General features: G+C 43.4%; 1 protein-coding gene across 3 annotated transcripts; it reads right to left on the bottom strand.

Moving 5' to 3' along the window:
* Nucleotides 1-139: 139 nt before the first annotated feature.
* elovl1b (ELOVL fatty acid elongase 1b) lies at nt 140-25,036 on the bottom strand. 3 transcript variants are annotated; one of them, XM_080506656.1, is made up of 8 exons: nt 24,927-25,036; nt 2,767-2,869; nt 2,474-2,664; nt 2,305-2,385; nt 2,143-2,199; nt 1,921-2,026; nt 1,444-1,580; nt 140-1,359 (listed from the first exon to the last, which is right to left on the bottom strand). In XM_080506656.1, exons 2-8 carry the CDS (start codon nt 2,834-2,836, stop codon nt 1,015-1,017), a joined length of 987 nt encoding a protein of 328 aa, XP_080362782.1. In that variant the 5' UTR covers nt 2,837-2,869; nt 24,927-25,036; the 3' UTR covers nt 140-1,014. The 3 variants fall into 3 exon arrangements, with proteins under 3 accessions (XP_080362782.1, XP_080362781.1, XP_080362783.1); XM_080506655.1 differs by lacking the exon at nt 24,927-25,036 and adding an exon at nt 6,245-6,497; XM_080506657.1 differs by lacking the exon at nt 24,927-25,036 and adding an exon at nt 4,617-5,158.
* Nucleotides 25,037-25,834: the final 798 nt, after the last annotated feature.

The following is a 25,834-nucleotide window of genomic DNA, read 5'->3' as shown; positions in this document are numbered from 1 at the left end:
CTGAATCATTCCAGAGTTCTTTTAAACTTGTTATTCACAACACTCAATGGTTTAAACTGCTTTAAATGGCAGCTTATTCAATGATTAAAATGCATTTTTTTGTACCAGATTAAAGAAAAAAGCAATACGTGTACAACTGTTAACGTAGGCTGGATGTTTTAATTTGTTGAAAACTATTACAAATATGACAATTTGCGGCTGATGAAGCAACCGATTGTTGGGCGTGTGCACAGACGGTGTGCAGGATGCTCCCTCTGTGGCTCGTGCCAGGAATCTTTCAAACAAAGCAGAATGGATCGCTTGTTGTACCTCCCACTTGCTGCGCATAGTTGGAATAGTCAAGACGAGGGGCAGAAGCAAACAATGCAATTGCTTTTCTTCTTTGTTGCAAAGCAGCGAAATATGCGAGTCCGAACGCGACGGACGACGCAAGTAACGCATTCAGTCATGGCTAACTCGGCGAGAAACAGAAAATACTGACAAAGCTTAAAACAATTACAATTTGAATTTATTGCCATTTTAATTTTAAATACACAAAGTAACAAAATTTAGAAAGTCTAAAGCAGACCAACGCAATTAGTCGTCATTTTGTTTGCTGTAAAACTATTTACAAAATGTGTATTCAAGTTTGATACTGTACAGTCATCTGTCCACAGTGGGGTGCTGGGAGGACAATGTGGTGACAAGTGGGTGGCGAGGGAAAGTGCCGTGAAAGGCCACCAAGGTGATACTGAAATAAGGGGGTGGTTTGCAACATCAGTGAAGATAATGTTTCGGTCAAAACATCTTCTCTTCATATATTGTGCTCAATAGATGGTTCCCCAGTGTAAAGAAACAAACCAACCAAATAAGCGACCCCAGCTGTGGAAATCATTGACCACATTGTTCTTCCATGTTGTACACGTGAAACTTAAAACGGGAAAAGAAACAGCCAAAATTATCTTTGGAATCCGTAGTAGTTTTAACAGGTTCACGGGGGGGGTCATACTTCTTGGGCATTTCCTTCCCGGGGTCCTAGGCTTTTTTCATTTTGCTCGTGTGAGCGCTGCCGTTCTCGTGGTGAGTGGAGACATTGGTCGCTCCGTGGTGGACGCCGTTGCCAGCTCCGTGGTGGACGTCCTCGCCAATTTCGTGGCGTTTGCCGTTGGCGTGCGCAGTTGTGCCGTTCTGATGACGCCTGACGTCTTGCTTTGGTAACCGCTTGCCCTTCACGTACGCCTGGATCCAGAAGTTGGAGAAGAGCACGAAAAAGAAGGTCCCGTACACCCAAACCAGGTGGATGACCAAGGGGAACTGGTAGTCACAGCTGTCCATGAAGTAATACTGGGTGACGTGGAGAGAAACCAGGACGAACTGAACCTGTTGGAAAGACGCCACAAGTCAGCCAAGTGCACCACGAATATAAAGGATCTGGAATATGCAAACAGCCTGGGGTATACCTACCAACTGAATTGCCGTCATGTATTTCTTCCACCACAAAAACTTCTGGAAACGAGGTCCGGCAGCAGCAAGGCCGTAGTAGAAGTACATGATGATGTGGACTGTAGAGTTCACCATAGCATGGAAAGAGCCCATTCCACCTGTAGAAAGAATGGAAAACTTCTTAGACCTACTCCCCAGGGGAAAAAAAAAGAACTTGCGATAAATTATATGGTTTAAAGGTGACAGGTTAATAAAACACTTGCAGTTAATCATTTACGCATGACCAAACAGAATTCAGCACGTCGCATGCAGCCTACACAACCTTTTTTTTTTTTTTTAAAGGCTCTCTAATGACACCAAAGGATAAAAGAAATGAAGGACACTGGCTGATTGTACAGGCTCAATGTGTACAAAACCCAGTATGCAAGATAAAGTAATCAGCCGAACTTTCAACTCATTAATCATTTCCACATCAGTATTTTGTTAATGTGTACTCGCCAGGGGCGTAGCAAACACCCCACCACCACGTCCAGGGCATGAAGGAGTGGTGGAAGATGTGAAGGAAGGTAATCTGGCCCTCTTTCTTCCTCAGCACAAAGAAGATCTGAAAGAAAAAAAAAAAGTGGGGGGGGGGGGGTATTAAGTAGTGGAAACTAAGCAAGGTTGATCAAAGTGGACCATGAACGCATCAGAGAAGTGAGCAACGTGAATTTTACTTACTGTGTCCATCAGCTCAATGATCTTAGAAAACCAGAAGAGCCAAGCGACTTGCACCATCTAGCAATGAGAACATGCTTGTGTTAACGCCTAGCCAATCCATAAACGGTGTCCAGGATCATGAAATATTAATTGAGTACTTCTCTCAGAGAAGGAAGTACATACTCTCAGTGCCTCAGGGCTGTCGGAGGTATCAACCGGATCACATCTCCATGTGTACGTCGTTAACCATCCCGACATGAGGAACTGAAAGTCATTGAAAGATTGAGCTCGTCACCGCCCCTTTAAATTATTCTCGTCGTTTTGAAAATGGTTATGATGCACAGATTCTTACTTCATACACAATGAATATTGACAGTGCAACTAGCAGGAAGTTGTAGACAATCATGGCTTCTTTGAGCTGGAAGGGCTTGCGGTTGGCCATGATTCGAGGTCCAAGGTACAGCACGAAGAACAGGTAGCACAGCAATATTAACGACATGGGAACAGGACTTTGCATCAGTGGATAAACTTTCAGCCGTGGATCTAGAATGATATTAAGGAAATGTTTAAAAAAAAAAAAATTAATCAATTAATTTGTTGTTTTTAAACAGAACCTTTAAAATTTGCTCGGTGCAAATTACTTACCAATTCCCGCGAGGAGGTAGTCATAGATATCCATGGCATGTGAGCCAATCTCTCGAATCTCTTGAAGCATACTGGCTATTGTGTATTGTTTTGACCCGATGCTCTGCGAAGAAGAAAACCCCCAACACACACTCGATGTTAGTTGCATCGCTTTTACTGCATAGAAATGACACTTCCACATGAGAGTACCTAAACCGCCGAAAACAGGATTTGACCAGTTGTTACAAATTGTTTTTTGTTTTTTTTCCTTAAATAGTGTTGAGAGCTTGAAGTAAACCCATCTCACGTCGAGGTTTACTTCTAGAGAACAAACTTTATATTTTTCTTGGCGATACAGACAGCTAATTATTCAGTGTGGGGGGGGGGGGGGGGGGGGGGGGGGGGCAATTGGTGAGAACAAACAACAACAACAAAATACATATCACATGTCTTTGAACTTGACGAACGCAACTTTCAGGTCACTTATCCAACATCCAATAAATGGCTTTGCGGAGAAGCATGTTGTGACATTTCCTTACTCAGCAGGACTGAAAATGCAATTATGAGGAGAGCACAACTCTTCCTTTACCAAACAAGCACTCCCAGGATGCCTTGCCCCAGCTTGAACCGCTCATCAGACATGGCCTGATATGAGAGAGGAGGTGCTACAGGGAACTGGGAGGGCATCCCTCATAACAGTCACTCTGTTTATGTGCAGGAGCCACGTCAGACGCCAAGACAATACTTAAACTGCTCTCCAGGAATAAACCCAGAAAGAAGACATAAAAGCAATTTTTCTGGTCACTTAATTTAACAATAATCCTGCAGAAACACGACGATTTGAAGTGAATGAAACAGAGGCATTTCTGTCTCTTATTGTGCAACGAACGTTATTGTAAAACTGAATGCATCAGTTTAGCTACAAATAAGGTAAACGCGTTACAAAACGTCTCAAAAAACATCCTGCGCACAAGAATGTTGCTATAGTTTCACAAACCTGTGTATTTTCCATTAACAAAGGCTCATATCAAGTGTAAACGGCAAAGTGTATTCATGGAGTAAAGGACACACAGGGCGCGGCCTGTTCCCACCACACTGGACCCAGCAGGAGCCATTGTTTGATGTACAAGCTTTAATGCTGCGGGTTTTTTACTGCCTGGGGGCCTGAAGCACAACACTCCTTTAGCCTATATAATTAAGAGCTTACGACTTCTGCTTGTGGAATGAAGGTCACAGAGGAGAGTTCACGCAGGTGCTGCTCAGAGGAAAAATCAATCCAGTACAAAGTGTCTGATTATCCAATTTCAACAAGTTATGAAAACAGACATCAGATATGGTATATTAATCCCAAACCGACTCACTGAGTAAACACTTATTTTACTTGCATGGTATAATTAAAGACAATCACGTCTTTAAGCAGCATTCGATGGTGGATTGTCACCAAAAGGACTTTTGCCAATCTCTGTTGGGATTTGCAAACAATCTGACAATTTACGTCGTGATCTCCAAAGAAAGAGAGGCCAACATGTGTTCATTGTATTTAACTAGATTCCGAAAGGCAGCAGGCCTCCAGTGCAAACTGATTATATCTCACTATCAGGACATTCCTCTTCCTTCAGTAGACGCCGCCTGCAGTTTTCTTTCCTCAGACTTTTCAGTAGTTAACCAGGAGGCAGTGTCTAACGCACGCATATCATGAGGTGATGCGGGTCCAGCTTTCCAGACCAATTTGTAACAGCTGAACACTTAACAAGCTCCCTTCCGGCACAACCGAAGTGCTGCTTACTTCCAGGCCTCAGAGGGGACGCTCAGAAATGCAATTGTGGCATTGTTCAACAGATCAGATACATGGCATTTCAGAAAACTCTTACACAAAAAGCTGTGGTTGTTTTTGATTCGACGATGACGTATTTGGTCAGGCACTTCACATTTCAACAAGAGTGCCATCATGTCTGTTGAGAAGAGTCTTGTTCTGAGGAAAAATACTGAACAGTTACTTTGATGAACTCATGATCTGGTCAAGTGAGAGCGGTGACATCTCGATAAAAGGCATGAGAAGGAAACATCAATTGTAATAGGAGCGGTTAAGGCCACATCCAGCTTAAATCTTAATAAAAAAATTTGTGGCAATTCAAAGCCATTCTAAAACCAGTTAAGCCAGTTTTGTATCACACTCTCAAAAAAAACTTTTGTGTCGTTTTGAGCACATGATATAGGCTTGCTGCAACCAAACGACTCCTGTTGTGCACACAACAGAAGCTGATATCTTACTTTTTGAATGATCAATTACAAAGAAGTTGGTGTATGAAATTTAGATATGCAGAAACAAAATAGCTTTTTGTATGTATTTTTAAGTGTATGACCATATCTCATGTGATCCTTCAGTCTTTTTTCTTTTTTTTTTTCATCCAATGCCGACTGTGCAAGTCAGGAGGAAGGTCTTGTGATCAAGACAACATTAACTGAAAAAAAAAAAAAAAAGAAGGAATATTTGTGCATCCTCAGACCCACATGAAGAAAAGGAAGTGCAGAGAAAAAGGCCCTTCAGTCCCAGCTCAGTGAAACCACAGTGGAGGAGCGTTCACTGCAGCTCACGGCTCTGACACCATTGTACCGTTTATTGCATCGAGTTGTAAATGAACTCCCAGCAAAATGACATCACCCAACCGTTTCTAATCGCTCGCCAATTAAACCCCGATGAGATATCTGAGATTCCAGGCCAGTGGTATACAACAACCTAATGCTGGTGCACGCCGTCATAGGTCTGCTTCATCAGCAGCAGCGGCAGTAATTCCTCAGGAGGACAGCAACTTCCTCATGATTGTGAGAAGGGGTTCCAGTTCCTCGAAACAGAGCGCTGCAACCGAGCTGAAACATGCGACTAGTAAATCTGAGAAAGTCTGTTCTCTTGCATGAAAATTCTAATTCAGAGCTTCACTGCAAGATTCAGTTAAATTGAACAAAGTGATTTATTTTTTTTCAAAGTCTTAACATATTTTTATTTATTTTATTTTTAAATCTCTCAAAATATGTAGCGTACGTTTTTTTTTTTTTTTGGGGGGGGGGGGTTTGTGTTGTACTTTGTGACCTTGATAACTCGGTGGCTGGTTTATGTGTACTAATCAGAGAACCAGTAAAAAAGGAGGGGGAACATGTCCTTCCAAGAGTCACGTCAATGAATCATAGAGATGGAAAAAATGGAGCTCACACCAACAAGTTAGGAGTTAATGATGAACAAACCATAGGCGAAAAAGGTTTAAAAAATAAAACACACACACTCACACACAGACACACACAGTGGAGCAGCCATGTCCCCTATTTGTTAAAGAAAGTGCATTTTAAAACCATGTCTTACAACAAAACAGCCCAAAATCTCCAAGCACCAAGAGTATGGAAACTTTCCTGAGGGGAGACGTTTAAAATGACCCCGAACTGTTCCAACACGTGGACAGACTCCACTCAGGTTAGTTCGCCATCGAAGCAACTCAGGACAACTTACCTTATCAAGATGAAGAACTTTCCGCTTAAATCATCAAAAGCTGAAGTGGGTTTCTCTTTCACAGCAAGGTAAAACTTCTTCGTGGACTACAAGAGCAAGTGGGTAACAAGAAAAAGAAGAGAGAAGCAGCAAGAGAGAGAGAGAGAGAGAGAGAGGGGGAGAGAGAGAGAGAGGGAGGGAGAGATGGAGTTAGGGAATGAGAGAGTAAACTGACTTGTGTGTGACTGGTACAGCAGTCTTCCAAATCCCCACCCTCCCTGACTCACACAGCGGATGAATAACAAGCTTACAGAAGCAAAGGGAAGGAAAGAGCCTGCGCCAGAGAGCAAGAGGGAGAGAGAGAGAGAGAGCGCGCCGTTTATACGCGAGCGTCAGACAGAGCGTAACATTCAGACAGAAATCTCAACTATTTAAACTAACAGGACCTTGAAAGTGGCCTCGTCGCCGCCTCCCACACTCCAACAAGCAACAGTTTCTCCCGCCCTCCCATTTTCTAACGTCACACCTTTCACTCATCGAAACACACATAGATATAAGACTCTGCAGTCACCCTGCAAGTCTGAACCCGGGGGTGGGATGATGATATTATTCACAGGGAGCAGGCCACTCTGTTATCATGAAGGGGGCCATTGTTATGCCTTTGCTGGCCCTCACCCCCAGCCAACACCCACAATGCAAAGCCAGCTCTCATTCCTTTTTTTGGGGGGGGGGTTTTGTGGGATAATCAATGCAAAGATTAAAATGCATCTGTGAGGTCAATCTGCGAGTTTCTGCATGTGTGTTTCAGGCTCGACAGCCAATTTTTGGTAATAATTCCTGCATCAACATAACTTACCAAAATCATTTTCCCATGAAAGTGTACATCGACTTGCCTTGTCGTACACTCCAGCACAAGTGGCTACAACACTTTATTCTTAGTTTGACAAGTGAAGCTTGCGGAAGTCAAACAACTGATTGCTGCAAAGGAGATCTGACTCATAAGATAATGCTCTAAAAAAATATTCTGAGGCTGGTTGTGAAGAGGTTTCACTCAAAGGGAATCACTTTTCCTGATCAGGTTGCCACACCCAGACACTGTCAGAGGTGGAACAAAAACAAAACAAAAACAACAACAAAAAACAAACCCTAATCAGATGGCACTCTATACATTTGCAAATCTGCCTCTGCATGGAGGTCGTAGCTTCAATGCTATGAATTAAATTTACGAGTGTAACCAACAGCTATGATCGGCTCAAAACTGCACATAGTGAATCGTGAAAGCAAGTTGATGTTAACCATTAATCATTTGTCTCTAATTGATCTTCAATCCAGCCTTCATTTTGGAAGATCAATACAAAATTAACAAAAATGGAACCGGCTCGTGCAAATTAAACAGAGGAAGCTGGAAAGTTCAGTAGAACCTCAGCGCCATCTATGATGCCGTCTGTGAAAGATAAGAGCTCAACTCAAAGCCAATTATGTGAAAGCCCGTAATCTGAACAGTATTGCTACAACACTATCGGACACAGCTGGTTTTTCCTGTTGCTCTGTCCCCCTTCCCCCAGGGGAGTGTGTGAATAATGGCGGCACTCCAGTGCGATCAGCCCCTCCTCCACAAATACCAAAACAAACCGCACCAGAAAATACAGCATCCACAAGTACAGCTGCTGACAGAGACATTTCAGATATGACCGTCATCTTGTTTCGCCCTGCTGAAAAACCAATGCAAACACTGAAGGCAGAAGGATGTGGAATAGAATGCTTATCATGGTGGTTTACAAAGGTATTCAACTCAACCCACAGTTGCAAGCGATGTGTAAAGGCCGGGACACATTACAGGATAATCGTGCCGATTTTAGACCCGATCTCATGGAACTGAAGTCACGTTTGACTACGCGAGATTTGGAATATTGAGTGTGAAGAACAGAGACAAGGGGTCGACAACACTCAAAGAGCCATTTGCACTCGTTTGCCACTGAACACAACACACTGGGAGCCGCACCGACAACCCTGACTCGGATTGAGAAAGTTTTCCGCTGTGTCACAGATAAAAGGAAGTTCATGGCTTTGGACGACTGCGGAAGCTGCGGAAGCAGCTGCCGTGAGCCGTGGCCGCAGCTTCCACATTCGCTGCACCACTATTGTTGTGTAATGACATTACATGCCCGCGTCGTTCACAATCCCGCCTACATTTTACCGCACTCTCTGTAGTGGGACCGCGCAACACAGTAGGGTCTTGATGCGCTTTGCCTCACTGTACCGTCCCGCTCCGGGATGTGCTGCAGTGGGACCGAGGCACCAGGAGCCGCAGCAGAGGAACGAAATTCAGCTCCGGAACCGCGAGTTGCCGACCCCCGACATAGACCTATATAGATTTACAGAAGTATATGGGGCAGAGCCTGATACTCTGCGGAACAATCGGTTATTGTGTGGTGAGCTCCGTAGTCACACTGAGCATCATCAGATCAGAAGAGGAAGATCTTGTGCGATCGGTATTTTGTGAAGATTTTAAAAATCCTGAAGTGTGTGCCGGGCTTAAGAAGTGATAATCCTCAAAACTGACCTTATCCTGGCTTTGCTAAAGTCTGAATTGTCCATTGTCCACATCCATTAAACCATTATCACTGATACAGCGCGATAGTGAATGATTATTTCATGACAATTGCTCAAAGCGAAGACATTGCCAGTAAAAAGTATAAATGAGTGTAAAGCGTTTATGCAAAAACCTCTGCACAGCCATTATTACAGCAGTCAGCACAAGTCTCCCAGAATTTCTCCCAGCATGTCGCACACAGACGTTATGAGGCGGACTTCACTGCCAAGTCCTTGTCACTGAACAAATATCAGGACACGCTTTGCAAAGTCCACACTAATGGGGTGTGATTGAGTGTTTCGAGTAACCAAGAGTTCAACGTGACTATTCGACATATTTCGTCATCTTCCTGTGCTGTAAGGTTATAAAATAAAGAAACATAATGGCCGCAATATACTGTCGATGCTGACAGCATGTCAGGTTCTAACATTACATTTGCTTAATTGCTTTATGAATTATGAAGCCTTGAGCGGCTAAAGCAACTAGACACATTCCAGTCAAGCCTGCAAGATGCCAAGCTTAACAAAGAAAAACTCACAGTAGTATGCTCTTAAAGTAACTTGGAGGTGCAGTCGTCACCGTAGGCTTGGGCCTCGTAAGCCCAGAGATGTCTGACATGGAAAATTAGTGTTTCAAGATAACAGCAGATACGCTCAAGATAAGATGAGCCATAAAATAAAGGTTTCATTCTACACTAGTTACAACTCGGTCGCATAAATCACTTGGCTGCTGTGTCATTTAAAAACACAAACAAAATATGAAGAGCGCATGTGCATAAGCCGTATCCTCTTTTCATCACACTTTTATCATAGAGCAATATTCTATGTGGCTACATTTTCGGAAATGAACTTTTCTGCCAATATGCCCAGTTTCTCTTTGCCGTTGACTTTTGTTTGTTTGTGGGACAGGATGATTGACGCATGCAGAAACGAAGCATCCTGGCAATTTAACAATTTATTAGGCCAACAAACCAGAGTCCAGTAACATGAAGAGTATGTTACTGTGTGTGTACAAGGTGTGTCTTGTTCGAGTCAGTTAAACAGATAAAATCCTTAGCATAAACGACTGCTGTGAAATATCTATAACCAAACATCAACATTCCAGAGCAAATACTTGAGGATTAACTTAACATCTGCTCCTTTTATTCAAATCTTAATTTTAAAAAGTCATCTTTTGGTGAATTGGAGCAGCGACTGCAATTTGGTTAGTGTGGCAGATGTTTGGCTTTATAAAAATAAATATCAAACAGCACAATACCAATGGGACAATTCATTAATTTAAAAAAACCCCAAAAAACTTCAGAAACATAACACAGGAGTTATAGTAACTTCTCTTTCAGCATAGGGATGCTGCTGAACCTGCTTCTGAACTGTGTTTACATCACCTTCCCATCATTGTGTGTGTGGCAGATGGGGGGGGGGGGGGTCGTCACCCCAACCTCTGACTTTCAACTACTCAGACAAGGCTGACCGACCAACATTAGTGTCATTCTCTTCACACCCGTCCCTCCTGTGCAGATGACGACCACCCCCCCCCCACGACTCAGATTTCTGGAACTTTCCACAGACAACAATACTGTGGCGCGTCGTTACAAATGAGAAAACTTTCACGCAGACTGAAGGCAAAAAAAGCTGCGGCTCAGCAGGTGCAGCTAACATAACTTAGGACATTTCAATGGCAATAATCGTCATCCTACGGTCACATAATGAGAAATGACAAAAACAAAATTGATGTAGTCAATGCCGCTGTGTTAAAAGGTATGTTTGGCCATCATTACCCTTTCCATTGTGTTGATATACAACACAAGCTAGCTAGACTCCCGACGGCTCAGAAAACATAACTGAAGAGTCATTCAAATGAATAATGAATAAAAAAAAATAAAAAATAAATCTCTCCTTAACATTGTAGCAGAACAACTAAATTAAACAAAACAAAGTTGCATAATCACAAGTCAAATGAGCAAAAGCAACTCAATTTAAGCTGATGACTATTGCCAAAATAGCATGATGAGCAGATCAATATGGGCCAGAATGTTGTTACAGTTGTTTTATCAACACTAGCGACTTTCTTAGCGGTCACTTGGTGCTCAAACAATCCCAGCTCCTCCTCAGTGATTTATTGTGCACCATCAGAATCTCACACCTGCGCAGCTCCAGACTTGATGGTTCAGCTGGTGTCACAGTGACCAGGCCGACGGGTTGATCATGCAAGACATAAACATGACTGGAATGACACTCTAAATGTCTGACAAGTCGAACTAAACACTACTGTGACAACAACGTCCACCTCGCTTACTTTTTTACGCTTGAAACTGTTGCGAAATGCAAACCCAGATTCTCTGATAAGGCCCTTTCTATGACTGAGATGGACAATGAGGTCAGTCAGTTTATCATGTTGAGTAATTTGAAGATTGTTTTTATACAGTCATGCTTTCTGCCACATTAAAAAAAAAAAAAAAAAAAAAGATTGCCGTTCAAAACAATTACTAGGTGGAAAGTGGAATTGCTGCCAAATATTTTTGGGGAAATCTGAGAAGATGCGAACGAGCCAATATAAAAGCGATCAAAATGATTCAATTGTTGTCACCTTAGCACCAAACAATTTATTGGGCTTCCTTTTAAAAGGTGGTGAAAGGTCAATCTAGTTCATCTACCTCGACACATTGTGAACAGCTTATAACTACAGTGTCTGCATGTCTATTATTATTAATAAGGGTGCACAGGTTGCCCATTGACATTCAATGCCTTCATTTGCCCCAAGATCCATCTTGTGACACAAAGACACTTCCACGTTAGTTTATGTTGCTCACTTTGAATAGCCACGCCTGGAGCAAAAGAAAACACAGAAAATATTTGCTTTCAACACCACAGAATGTCATTGGTTGATGCCAGTGGACAACTTGACACTACTTTGAAACAGAAAACTGTCAACAAATCACCTTCAGTGACATTCATTCTACCAATAAAATGTTGAACGTCAAGTAGGGCAACTTCTCCACCCACCGATGGAGACGCTTTCAACCTGGTTATTGCAGAAACGCAGTCAACCTCCTAGCATATTCTAACGATCAGGAATAATCTATATATAAATTAATCTCACTTTTCTGTCATATTTAAAATGTTCAGAATGAACAGGCAGAGTAGCATGGTTCAGCCAGCCTTCTGCGATATGTATTCTGCACATCACTATGATAATATATGATGTACAAAATATTTTGTTACTTGATACCTACGTTAAATAATATCCAGCTATTTTTTGCTCTCAAAAGTGGTCAATAACCTGTGCGCAATGATCCTACATTTGATTCCAGAGCTAGTCTGGAATCAAACTTGTATTTTATTCTTGCAAAGTCAGAAGGGGGGGGGGGCACACAATCAACTGCAGTCAAACCTAAATGAGCAGCAGTTACCCCGTTTATCAGTGGCGGTCATCGTCACAATACTCCTCAGCACATCCAGAGCAAATGGGGGACGGCAAATGTCAGGGCCATAAAATGTCAGTTATCGCTTTGTGCATCAGTGAACTGAATCGCGAAAGCAGAAACAGTGTCTCGACAAGGACCCCTTAAATAGAAGGACGGGGAAAGTTTAGCAAGGGAAAAATGAGTGAGCAACATTTTCCTCCATCTTGCGACGCCGCCAAGTGATCATCGGGAGAAGCCGGTGGTTAATTGTGTCACATACGACTGAAACATAAACACACCCAGCTCAGCCTGCAGGAGATCCCTTCTCTCATAAATCTGGCTTGAAAAAGAGCCAATGTCCTTTTGTATGGGGTGAAACTTATACTCCGTGGTTGCCTGCTCTGCTCTCACCTTACATTTGAGCCCTTCAAAAAGTGTGGACGGGAGAAGCCGATGGAGCGATAACACAATGTGGAGATAAAGTGCTAACCGTCACAGCGTTCTGTTTACATCACGGTCAAGGATTCACCTGGACAGTATGACCTTGAGGCGTTTTGGTTCACTTCACAATCGTTAATAACAGCTCATGTTTACACTGTCAACCAACGATTATAGATCACCAACTGCGAATGTGGAAAACAAAAACAAGGACCTGATGAAAATGCTTAATCATCATATAGAAGAAGCTGTTCCAAGTGCATCCAAGCATATTCTTCATCATCACTCCTGGTGAAAACAATCAAGTGATAAGATGTGCTTCTCTTAAAAATACATTAACAAGAAAATGATCTGTGGTTTGCTTGCTCTGAGTGAGTGAAAACTTGGTTTGAACATGTCGAGGAAATCTCTTCTCGGAATTGAGAGTAAATCACAGCGCAAACAGAGCAGATAGGACTTATTAGTCCCGGACCAGCTCTGGTGGCCTTATCAAAAAATTTAGTTATTTCAGGGCTTGCCTGGGGTGGTCCCAGACTAAAAAGGTATTGATCCTGCCTCTCTGCGGTGGCCTGAGACTACCCCAGATGGAATCCTAGCTCAATGGAGGAATGCACAGAGTCACATGACTAAGCACTCACTTTGAGGCAACACTCCAGTCATCGCTCACGGTATAGGTCGAAATACTCACTGTGGTTCTAGTTTACCATTTCAGTGTCACTCACCTGCATTTCCTTACAAAGATCTGCATAGGCTCCTTGAAACCATCTTATTTTCAACTACTTCCTGACCCGACATTCATCCAACATTAATAGCAACTAGAAAATTCCCGCGGAAATTTTATTGTGCCTGCCACCTGCCACCCCCTGCTGCCGAGCGAGGCCGCGGTGGGGTCGAAAGTACATGGAAACCATGTCATTAGCTAGTGATTCTCGATCGCAGTGCCACCACGAGGCCACCCTCCAAATTTCAGCTCAATTGAACAAACTTGTTAGCATGCGATGCCAACACCTGCGAATTGCCTGAAAAGCGCAGAGGTTACCTCCCAGGTGTGGCTGACCTGGAATCTGGAGTTACGTCACATTCTGACATGCTAAGCCAACTAGCTTAGCGCGGCGGCTAATTAGCTAGTCCGCCGTGATCGCAGCGCCCCCATGAGGCCACCCTCCAAATTTCAGCTCAATTGAACAACCTTTTTAGCATGCTACTTGGCATGCTAACAAGTGTTGATGCTAAGGCATTAGCATCAGCATTAAAATGCATTGAAAAGTATGCTGCCTAAGATACTGTATGTGTGTGAGCACTGTGTGGTCAACCATCATGTTACTGGTCCAGCCAATCAGAGGAGCCGTGTGTGTTGCCAGGTAGATTGGCTGCTTCAGTCTGTGATGTCAGCCTGATTAGGTGCAGCTTGTGTGAAATGGAGTTTGCTGAGTCACCCACATGAGCAAAAAAGCACAAACGCAGGTCCCGAACAACTGCTTATAGTTGAAGAACCGTGACACTTGGGTGAAAAATTCCTTCACCGGCGGCGTCGGGAGAAGTTGAAGGACGTACGGTGTGGTTTTCGTGTCCTCACGAGGTTCCGTCTCCCCGTAAGGACTTGAAAGAAATGGCTGAACTTTTGGGATTTGGGGAGAAAACGTCTCCCCAAAATACATAGGAGCGGGTTACAGAAAACCCTGCGCTCCCTGTCAATTAAGTCCCCTGGAGGAAGAACCGTGTCTCTCTGAGACAAAAGTGTCCCCTCGTGAGAAGCACAAGGCCTGTAGCTACATTTTGATGTATAATATGTTGAGAAAGACGAAGAAATGTGGCCGTGGCGACGAGATAAAAACGTTTTTTTTTTTGTAAAACGGCAGTTTCTCTCACTCTAACCAAAATCTCCTCACTCTAAGCTCTCCAATACACACCCATACAAAACTAGAAAAAGGAGGAAAAACTTGATGACATTTGAAGGCTCACAGTTTAAAATTGGTGAAACTTTAGAAAAATCGTTGGAGTCTTTAGCTGAAACGACGTGATGTGGCGTGGAAAAAGTGTGATTTTGTGTGAATTTTTTTCTGGAATCCCATTCAAGTCTATGAGAGAAATTTTCACAGTTCTTTACGTTTTGTTCGGAAACCATTTGCGATATCCAAAATCTGAATAGATCCGCACCGATCCCAATAATTGCGCACGTTTCGATATATCATTGTGTATGTACGCCAAACGGTGCGGGACTAGTAGGGGTCCGTAAAAGCGGCGGAAGAAGAAACGGAATAATACTTTTTTTTTTTTTTTTAAACGGCGCTTTCCCAGGATTGTAATAATTGTGCGACGCCTCAGCACCGTTGATGAGTGAGAGCAGAGTCGTCCACCCTTCTCGCTGTGTAAAGCTCATGGTTGCGATGAAGAAGAACAAGTTTGAAAGGATTTCATATGAGATTCAAACCTTCCGCAGTATTGAAGCTGCGCTGTGTAATTAGTCAGTAACCAGAAATACTAAGACGAAATAAGGAAGAACAGTGAATTGAAAGTGGGCGGAGCAAAACAAGGTCAATAAGAAAGAGAGTGACCTTTCTCTGTTCTGTATTGGGGGTGTGGCTTCAATTTGGTGGGCGTGGCTAAATTCGAGCATGTGATTAATGGGCGTGGCTTGGTTGGGCTATGATGTCACTTGGCTTGGCTTTCATCCAATGGCTAAGGTTGATGAAGATCAAAGGTCAATGGATAATAGCAGAAATTTGTGCCTTTGATGTGAAGAGCTATAAACAGAGACACACACTGTCACACACTCAGAGAGATCGTTGCACTAAAGTGCAGCTTTGTATCAGCGGAACACGTCGGATTGGCTTCTTTTTATGTTGCTTTTCAACACGAACATCTCAACTGTTAAATTGCTCTGACGCAGCTCCTGGTGACACAGTAGCAGTTCTCAGTTATTACTTAGTAGCGACCACATTTTTCATTTTTTGTCTTTTTTTTGAAATGTCTCAAAAGCACCACCCTGAACACAAAGGAGGATCTCGCCAGGGCGTTCACCAGGGTACTCAGCCTCGCCATCCTCCAAAGGACATGGAGAGGCGCCATTTTATCGATGAGCTCAGAGAGGCACTCCCAGTTCAGCGGAAGCCAGAGAGGAAGATTTCCAAACTGGAGGAGGACCAGAGGAATGAGAAGGAGATGCAACAACTCAAAGGCAGAAGTCATGAGGAGGATCTCCAGAGGATGGAGCGACAGTTGGAGGAGGAGAGACGGAAGACCAGGGCAACCTCAGACGGCCAGGGACCTCAAGAGTCTGAGAGGGAAAATGAGAAAACCTCCAAAAAACAGTGTTGTACAAAAAGTCCGGACCTCCAAGAAGAAGAGCTCAGAGCTCTGCAGAAGAAGCTCCAGCAGGAAGTGGAGTGGAAAAAGAGGCTGATGGATGAGAAGATCCTCCAGTGTGACAAGAAGACCCTCATTTCTAAGTTCAAGAAACTGTGTTCGAAGAACAAGGACCTTCATGCTGAGAAGGAGTCCCTCCTTTCTGAGAACAAGGACCTCCATGGTGAGAAGGAGACCCTCCTTTCTCAGAACAAGGACCTCCATGGTGACAAGGAGACCCTCATGTCCAAGTTCAAGAAACTCTATTCTGAGAACAAGGACCTCAAGTCTGAGAAGGAGACCCTCCTTTCTAAGAATAAGAACCTCCATGGTGACAAGGAGACCCTCCTTTCTGAGAACAAGAACCTCAATGGTGAGAAGGAGACCCTCCTTTCTGAGAACAAGAACCTCAATGGTGAGAAGGAGACCCTCCTTTCTGAGAACAAGAACCTCCATGCTGAGATGGAGACCCTCCTTTCTGAGAAAAGGAGCCTCCAGTGTGAGCAGGATACCCTTTATGCACAGAAGGAGTCCCTCCAGTGTGAGAAGGATACCCTCCAGAGTGAGAAGGAGTCCCTCCAGTGTGAGAAGGCGACCCTCAAGTCTAAGTTCAAGAAGCTCTATTCAAAGAACAAGGACCTCAAGTCTGAGAAAGAGTCCCTCCTTTCTGAGAACAAGAACCTCCATGGTGAGAAGGAGACCCTCCTTTCTCAGAACAAGGATCTCCAAGGTGACAAGGAGACCCTCGTGTCTAAGTTCAAGAAACTCTATTCTGAGAACAAGAACCTCCATGGTGAGAAGGAGTCCATCCTTTCTGAGAACAAGAACCTCCATGCTGAGATGGAGACCCTCCTTTCTGAGAAAACGAGCCTCCAGTGTGAGCAGGATACCCTTTATGCACAGAAGGAGTCCCTCCAGTGTGATAAGGATACCCTCCAGAGTGAGAAGGAGTCCCTCCAGTGTGAGAAGGAGTCCCTTTATGCAGAGACGGAGACCCTACAGTGTGAGAAGGAGACCCTCATTTCTATGTTCGAGAAACTCTATTCTAAAAACAAGAACCTTCATGCTGAGAAGGAGTCCCTCCTTTCTGAGAACAAAAACCGTCATGCTGAGAAGGAGTCCCTCCTTTCTGAGAACAAGAACCTCCACGGTGAGAAGGAGTCCCTCCTTTCTGAGAACAAGAACCTCCATGCTGAGATGGAGACCCTCCTTTCTGAGAAAAGGAGCCTCCAGTGTGAGCAGGATACCCTTTATGCACAGAAGGAGTCCCTCCAGTGTGAGAAGCAGACCCTTTATGAAGAGAAGGAGTCCCTCCAGCGTGAGAAGGAGTCCCTCCAATATGAGAAGGAGTACCTCCAGAGTGAGAAGCAGACCATTTATGCAGACAAGGAGTCCCGCAAGCGTGAGAAGGAGTCCCGCCAGCGTGAGAAGGAGTCCCTCCAGCGTGAGAAGGAGTCCCTCCAACATGAGAAGGAGTACCTCCAGAGTGAGAAGCAGACCATTTATGCAGACAAGGAGTCCCGCAAGCGTGAGAAGGAGTCCCTCCAGCGTGAGAAGGCGGCCCTCCAGTGTGAGAAGCAGACCCTTTATGAAGAGAAGGAGTCCCTCCAGCATGAGAAGGAGTCCCTCCAGTGTGAGAAGGAGTCCCTTTATGCAGAGACGGAGACCCTACAGTGTGAGAAGGAGACCCTCATTTCTATGTACGAGAAACTCTATTCTGAGAACAAGGACCTTCATGCTGAGAAGGAGTCCCTCCTTTCTGAGAACAAGAACCGTCATGCTGAGAAGGAGTCCCTCCTTTCTGAGAACAAGAACCTCCACGGTGAGAAGGAGTCCCTCCTTTCTGAGAACAAGAACCTCCATGCTGAGATGGAGACCCTCCTTTCTGAGAAAAGGAGCCTCCAGTGTGAGCAGGATACCCTTTATGCACAGAAGGAGTCCCTCCAGTGTGAGAAGCAGACCCTTTATGAAGAGAAGGAGTCCCTCCAGTGTGAGAAGCAGACCCTTTATGAAGAGCAGGAGTCCCTCCAGCATGAGAAAGAGACCCTCCAGTGTGAAAAGGAGTCCCTCCAGAGTGAGAAGCAGACTTTTTATGAAGAGAAGGACTCCCTAGAGCATGAGAAGGAGTCCCTCCAGCGTGAGAAGGAGTCCCTCCAATATGAGAAGGAGTACCTCCAGAGTGAGAAGCAGACCATTTATGCAGACAAGGAGTCCCGCAAGCGTGAGAAGGAGTCCCGCCAGCGTGAGAAGGAGTCCCTCCAGCGTGAGAAGGCGACCCTCCAGTGTGAGAAGCAGACCCTTTATGAAGAGAAGGAGTCCCTCCAGCATGAGAAGGAGACCCTCCAGAGTGAGAAGCAGACCCTTTATGAAGAGAAGGAGTCCCTCCAGCATGAGAAGGAGTCCCTCCAGTGTGAGAAGGAGACCCTCATTTCTATGTACGAGAAACTCTATTCTAAGAACAAGGACCTTCATGCTGAGAAGGAGTCCCTCCTTTCTGAGAACAAGAACCTCCACGGTGAGAAGGAGTCCCTCCTTTCTGAGAACAAGAACCTCCACGGTGAGAAGGAGTCCCTCCTTTCTGAGAAGAAGAACCTCCATGCTGAGATGGAGACCCTCCTTTCTGAGAAAAGGAGCCTCCAGTGTGAGCAGGATACCCTTTATGCACAGAAGGAGTACCTCCAGAGTGAGAAGCAGACCATTTATGCAGACAAGGAGTCCCTCCAGCGTGAGAAGGAGTCCCGCCAGCGTGAGAAGGAGTCCCTCCAGCGTGAGAAGGCGACCCTCCAGTGTGAGAAGCAGACCCTTTATGAAGACAAGGAGTCCCTCCAGCATGAGAAGGAGTCCCTCCAGTGTGAGAAGGAGTCCCTCCAGAGTGAGAAGCAGATCCTTTATGAAGAGAATGAATCCCTCCAGCATGAGAAGGAGTCCCTCCAGAGTGAGAAGCAGACCATTTATGCAGACAAGGAGTCCCGCAAGCGTGAGAAGGAGTCCCGCCAGCATGAGAAGGAGTCCCTCCAGCATGAGAAAGAGACCCTCCAGCGTGAGAAAGAGACCCTCCAGAGTGAGAAGCAGACCCTTTATGAAGAGAAGGAGTCCCTCCAGCATGAGAAGGAGTCCCTCCAGTGTGAGAAGGAGTCCCTATATGCAGAGACGGAGACCCTACAGTGTGAGAAGGAGACCCTCATTTCTATGTACGAGAAACTCTATTCTAAGAACAAGGACCTTCATGCTGAGAAGGAGTCCCTCCTTTCTGAGAACAAGAACCTCCACGGTGAGAAGGAGTCCCTCCTTTCTGAGAACAAGAACCTCCACGGTGAGAAGGAGTCCCTCCTTTCTGAGAAGAAGAACCTCCATGCTGAGATGGAGACCCTCCTTTCTGAGAAAAGGAGCCTCCAGTGTGAGCAGGATACCCTTTATGCACAGAAGGAGTACCTCCAGAGTGAGAAGCAGACCATTTATGCAGACAAGGAGTCCCTCCAGCGTGAGAAGGAGTCCCGCCAGCGTGAGAAGGAGTCCCTCCAGCGTGAGAAGGCGACCCTCCAGCGTGAGAAGCAGACCCTTTATGAAGAGAAGGAGTCCCTCCAGCATGAGAAGGAGTCCCTCCAGTGTGAGAAGGAGTCCCTCCAGAGTGAGAAGCAGATCCTTTATGAAGAGAATGAATCCCTCCAGCATGAGAAGGAGTCCCTCCAGAGTGAGAAGCAGACCATTTATGCAGACAAGGAGTCCCGCAAGCGTGAGAAGGAGTCCCGCCAGCATGAGAAGGAGTCCCTCCAGCATGAGAAAGAGACCCTCCAGCGTGAGAAAGAGACCCTCCAGAGTGAGAAGCAGACCCTTTATGAAGAGAAGGAGTCCCTCCAGCATGAGAAGGAGTCACTCCAGCGTGAGAAGGAGTCACTCCAGCGTGAGAAGGAGTCACTCCAGCGTGAGAAGGAGTCACTCCAGCGTGAGAAGCAGACCTTTTATGAAGAGAAGGAATCCCTCCAGCATGAGGAGTCCCTCCAGTGTGAGAAGGAGTCCCTCCAGTGTGAGAAGGAGTCCCTCCAGAGTGAGAAGGAGTCCCTCCAGTGTGAGAAAACCGGGCTTGAGGAGGCCAAGAAGGTCTTGGAGGAGGAAATCAAGGCCAAGAAAAACAAGAAAAGAGGCTTGTGGAGGCGGTTCCTCAAAAACAAGGGGGAAGGAGAGAAGAAGAAGTCAACAGTCGAGGAGACCCAGAAAGTTCCAGAGATGAAGAACCTTAACCGTTGTGTATTTCTTCCTGCCACTAGTCTTACAATAAACTTGTGAAACAGAATTCTTCTGTCAGGAATATTTATTGAAGCGTCAACAGACACAGACGTCACAGGTCAATCTGATCGATCTGCTCTGGTTCAATCTGCGGTCAGTTTACTGGACACCAAGACGGAGACGCACAAAACAATTATGAAGCTGGGGTCACAGACAAAAATACAAACACTTTAGCGGGATTCCATATCATATAATATAATATAATAATTTTCCATCACACCACCATCTTGGAACGTTATTGACTATGGAGTTCTTCCACTCGTACATTTATATTGATGTTTGGACCGTTAATACATTTCCATTCATTCAACTTCAACAACCTGTTTTTGCATTTAACAAGGCGGCCATCTTGAAAACTGGTGGCCATCTTGTATTTTCAGCTGGAGAACATACTTCTCTCAAATAGCGTATCCTGAAATCATCTGTGCCAAATAGAATACTGGCTTCATAACACCACTATTCTATCTAATCAATGTCAATGAGTGTTATAGGTTGATGGAAATGCCTTTTTAAAAGAACTCAACTTGTTCTTTGTAGATTTAAACTTGGTCCAGGTTGTAATTGTTGTAACTTAACCAGAACTGACATAATCTACCATGTTTTTATACGTTTAATCCAAAGATAACATCCAATAAAACTGACAGAATGTCATTTCGGTGTCGTGACAAAGTTTGTTCAATTGAACTGATATTAGTTAAGTCCCGCCCACTTTCGACCCCGCCCTCGGGTGAGGGTTGCAGGACCAATCCCAGGCAAGTGCCTTGTGCTGCTTTATCTAAACTCCACCCCCACTATACTACATCCTTATATCTGGAAACCAGAACAAGTAGGGTTACGGTTGGGTGGTGCATTTAAGGCCACGAGCTGCATTAGGGTTTAGCTGGCTTTCAAAATAAAAGCCCCCCCCCACACATTTTTCAATAATAAAGTCCTTTTTTTGTTCAAACCTTCAAAGTAAGAGGTCCTGATCAAGGCTGCCTCCAGCTTCAGTTCCAGGTTAGAAACGTTATTCACTAAAAAATAAAGTACTGTAATTGTAGTGCATTATGTAATGCGGTACATTTTCATCTCATGTAATAACACCACATTTTGTAATAGAATTCTCGGAATTCTCACATTTTGCGATGACTTGTTACGTATTGCAGCGTTTGTTTGTTTTTTACAAAATGCAGGTTAAAATGACGTAAGTTTATATAAAATGATTGATTGTTGAGGTAGAAAATCAATAAATAAGTTGAGGCTTCGTCCGACTGTGTTGGTTACGTATTATTTATTTAAGTACTTATTTTTGGCTTGTTATATATTTTGCTTTGTGTGTTTTTATATAATTGTGTGAATAATCTAATTTGTGCCCACGTGTCTGACATAAACGTTCAACTCGTTCATAATTCTAGTACAACCAAATCTGAATGATTGTTTCTCATTGTTAAACATAGAACCATGTCTCGTCTCAAAATTATTACATTTTCTTCTTTGAAAAAAAAAGAAAAGTGGAACACCCACATTTTGTAATAACTGTTGCAATACATAAGTTATTACACAAGGCAGTGTTATTACATGATGCACGTCAGAAAGGCCACAATCCACCTTTTATTTCTCTGATTCTCATCCCAAGATTAAAAACCATTGAGGGAAAAATCAACTTCTACAAAAGAATCATGTTTATTCAACAAATAAAAGATGAATAGGTGGAAATGTTCCATAAACTCTGAATCTATCATTAGAATTTAAATATCCCCACTTATTCATGAGTCATACGTTATGATATCAACCCAAATCATGAGACAAAGAAACACAATGTGCACAACAACAACTACAATATTTCATGTCTTGTACTTTAAGACCTAAACTGCTCATTATAATGATGGAGACAATAATTTCCTATGGTTATCAAGGTGTCTCACAAGTCAGTAGAATTCTGGACACGACAATGAGAATACATATTGAAGTAAAACTATAACAGAAGGACGTGATCAAATAAAACCAATGTTTTATATAGCGACAGTCGGGGAGTCCGACATGATGATGCAAAGAGCTTAAGCAAGTCATCCATGCAATATTTTCAGCTGATGTTTGTCAACGCAGCTTTTTCCAAGATGACGTTTCGTCTCCAAGTTGGGTGAAGTCGAGGCCCATTTGTCTGAACGTTCTTTCCAAGTGCAACATTGCTTTTGTCGGTTACAGTTCAAAAACAAGCCTGCATGCAGGCACATGTTGCACTGCTGAGCTGCCAACATGTATCCAGCTGGGATCAGCTTCAGTGTGCCACCGGCCCTGACCCGGTTAAAGCAGGACAGAAAGTGGTCTTCCGGAGAGTGAAGGACAGTGGTTTCCAAAGTGGGAGGCCAGCCCCCTGGTGGGGGTGCAGCTCGAGAATGCCACGCCCAACATGATCACTACACTCAACTTCATGAAATCCCTCTTTCTATCCGTGCGAGGAGATTGGCTCTGACCATAACTGACTGCTTTAAAAGGCTCCTGTTCGCAAGTGTTCTAAACATATCTTGGATTCATTAAATGTTGAAACTTGAAAAGTTACAATGTAAAACTAAAGACATGATACACTTTCAATAATGTCACTGTTGTGATTTGAATTCATTTTTTTACTTGGTTGGGCTTGTTTCACTATTAAATTTGCAGTTAGTGTGTCAAACCTTTATTCAAAAGTAGTGCAGTGACAAAGTTGGAGTGCAAAAATGAGGCCAGGTGGGAAGGCGGGAAAATGGTAGTATTTCTTTAAAAATTGTCCGATAGGAAAAGTTTGGCAACTGCTGGTATAGAAGATGGCTTGTTCTCGAAATAGACTTAATGAAAATAGTGAAAGTCCCACTCCATATAGTGCACCTTCAAAGAGGAACAGCATGGTTTGGGTAATCATTAACAAATAAAGGCATTACTTCTGCTTTTTTTTTTCTTTTTCTTAAACTGACACCATCAATAATTAATGACTGTGGTCAAAATGGACATGAAGTATTCCAATCGTTTGCTTTGTATGGAGTTATGCACATTGTGTTTGAATTAAATACAGATTAGATGGCATTTGTTGTCCATTCCATATGGAAAAATGTAACGTTTGTAATGTAATGTTTTTTTGGAACAGACAAATCTATGACCTTGCCAAAACTGACATTGTGGCAACTCTGCGATTGCACAAAGTGTTTCTACATTGTAAAATAAAACCGTTAAACCCGTCCAAATCATTTTGTGAAGAGGAACACAATGTGGGGGAAAAGCTGAAAAGTTCACATGCATCTTCAGTGTACAAATCAAAGTCGTTTTGTATGGGTCAATTCTGAAGTTGGGATTTTGGGCCAATGGTACGTTCATGCCTATGTTCATCTTTTTTTTCTCTACATCAACTCCAATATTTGTTTTGATATCTTCCCATTGTTTATTTTTATTTTTTTTTTAAACTTGTCTTGATATTTACTCTTGAATAGATCAATATTGAGAGCTGTGTGCATAAGGTTGGTTGGTAGCAGCATCATACCGGACACAGGAAAAGTAATACAATAAGAGCAGTACGACGAAGGAAAAACTGAACTAGTGCAAAAAAATAATTATCCGATCAATACAAAGCAAGTATTTTAATACAAATACTCATTGCTGTATTCAAGTAATATGTTAGAATACTTCAGCATTATTTCAAGTATGCTGCCATCTTTGTGTATAAGCCCACACGACATGTAAACAAAGTCCGTCATTCTAAAAATCAAAAACCACCAAGTTGATCAGAGAAAAGTTCTGCTTTGTACAAAAAAAACACGTTTACAAGACAGATTGCCCCAAGGTTCTTTGTATATACTCATATCACTGAGAAAAGTGTTTGAAAATTGATATAAAGGGGAATTAAATCAAGTTTGTGCTGTGGATAGTACAACTAAATGCAGAGTTAAAAAAAAATAATATAAGAGGAGTGAGCCATTTTAGAAGAGTCCTTTGTGCTGATGTATTTCAACAATTATACATCCACATGTAATTCAGCCGCTGCCCTCAGGAGGACATTTTGTCTCCCTGCTTCCGGGACTCTTCTCTGACTCACAGTCCACACTAACAGTTTTACAGACCGTTATAAAGTTTGACAGGCCCGCTCCTCTGCTGATCATCAGGTTTTTGCTCTCACGCCTTCTGGGATCCGCTCTTTTACAAACCGAGTGCGTTTTCCACATTCTGCAACATTTCCATCCGCCTTTCAGAGTGACACCAGCAAGCGATCTGCAGCACAGACGCACCTGATCACTCAGCCCAATAAACAAACAGAACTGGCAGGAAATTAAAAATTTTTTTTTTTTTAAAGAAAATGGAAAAACACACGTTTCGTAGTCGTTACAACACCGGATATGAGTTGAGTAACGTATAACTTTAGTTAAATCGCCTTTAAAATAGAAATTAAAAAAAAATGCTGCAGTGTAAAATACAAGAGCGTCAGGGAGAATAAATGATTAATGAACACTTTAACATTTACAACTTCAACATAACGTTACGTAAAATTGGCACGCGCTCCCGGAGCCGCCCCCACCCTCACCCTCAGACAACCACACCTGAAAAGTCACCGGAAGGTTGATCGCATCGGCGTCCAAATGTCTGACTTGTTGGGGGGGAGAGAGAAAGGGATAGACGCGGTGACACAACATACTCACTTTGGCCGGTGTGGACGTCGCGAAGTCGGTGAAAACCTGGCGCGCAGAGCGAGGACCGACGTTCGCGTGAAGTCGGCGCCGCTTCCTCTTCCTCTGTTCTTAAATCTTCCTCCAGACCCAGCCCGATGATGCAGCGCGTGAAGGTGGAGCCATCTCCAACACTACCGGGACTCAGGCACCTAATATGGACGAAATCAAGCGACTGTGTCCTGTTTGTTTCTTTTCTGCCATGAATATGAGTATTTCGCTGACCGAGTTTCATATCAGAAGGAAGATAAAGGCTCCACATAAAGAAAAAAGCAACACACGTTTTAATCTATCAAATCTTTTATGTACGTGTTTGTCTTCTAAAGAAACTCAAGTTTGCTTCTTTAGTTGTTTTTTTTATAATATAGTTCTGAATTCGGCGGTATTCTTATTAAAATGAGTGTTACTTCACAGGATTATGGAATTAATCTTAAGAATGCTTTGGGTTTTCAGTGTCTGTCTAAGTCTAATGTTGCTTGAAATAAATGACCTGAAGTGACAAATCTCCTTTACTCTATTGTCTTTATTGATATGTTTGACATTGAAGTAATTATATTTTCAAAGTCACACTTCTAACCCTGAAAATTGTTTACGGCAGTAAGCAGGATCACACGGTAAACAAAAAAAACAAACCATAGAGCTTCTATTCTAATGTTCAGTTGATTAAATCTCTCTCAATAGATTACTTTTTGTTGGACACTATCACATATTATAGCAGGACCCGAAGATGTAAATAAGGTGGCAACAGATGTGTTTTGTTAGAAAAGATGATATTTAACAGAAATTGTGACACTAAAACAAATATGATGCGTATACTTAATGGTATAGTAGGGAAACTCACATTTGATCAACCAACATAAACTCCTTATTTTGCTTCAACG

Source organism: Blennius ocellaris (assembly GCF_963422515.1).
Source record: "Blennius ocellaris genome assembly, chromosome: 12".
Classification (NCBI taxonomy): Eukaryota; Metazoa; Chordata; class Actinopteri; order Blenniiformes; family Blenniidae; genus Blennius; species Blennius ocellaris.
This window is presented reverse-complemented; position numbering and strand designations above follow the sequence as displayed.

Bases quoted from the DNA above. Each gene is read 5' to 3' on its own strand.
- elovl1b (XM_080506656.1), bottom strand. From the start codon at position 2,836: ATGCTTCAAGAGATTCGAGAGATTGGCTCACATGCCATGGATATCTAT. The intron at 2,386-2,473 runs GTAAGAATCTGT...AATGACTTTCAG, and splicing joins CAATATTCATTGTGTATGAA to TTCCTCATGTCGGGATGGTT. The intron at 2,200-2,304 runs GTATGTACTTCC...TCTCATTGCTAG, and splicing joins ACAGCCCTGAGGCACTGAGA to ATGGTGCAAGTCGCTTGGCT.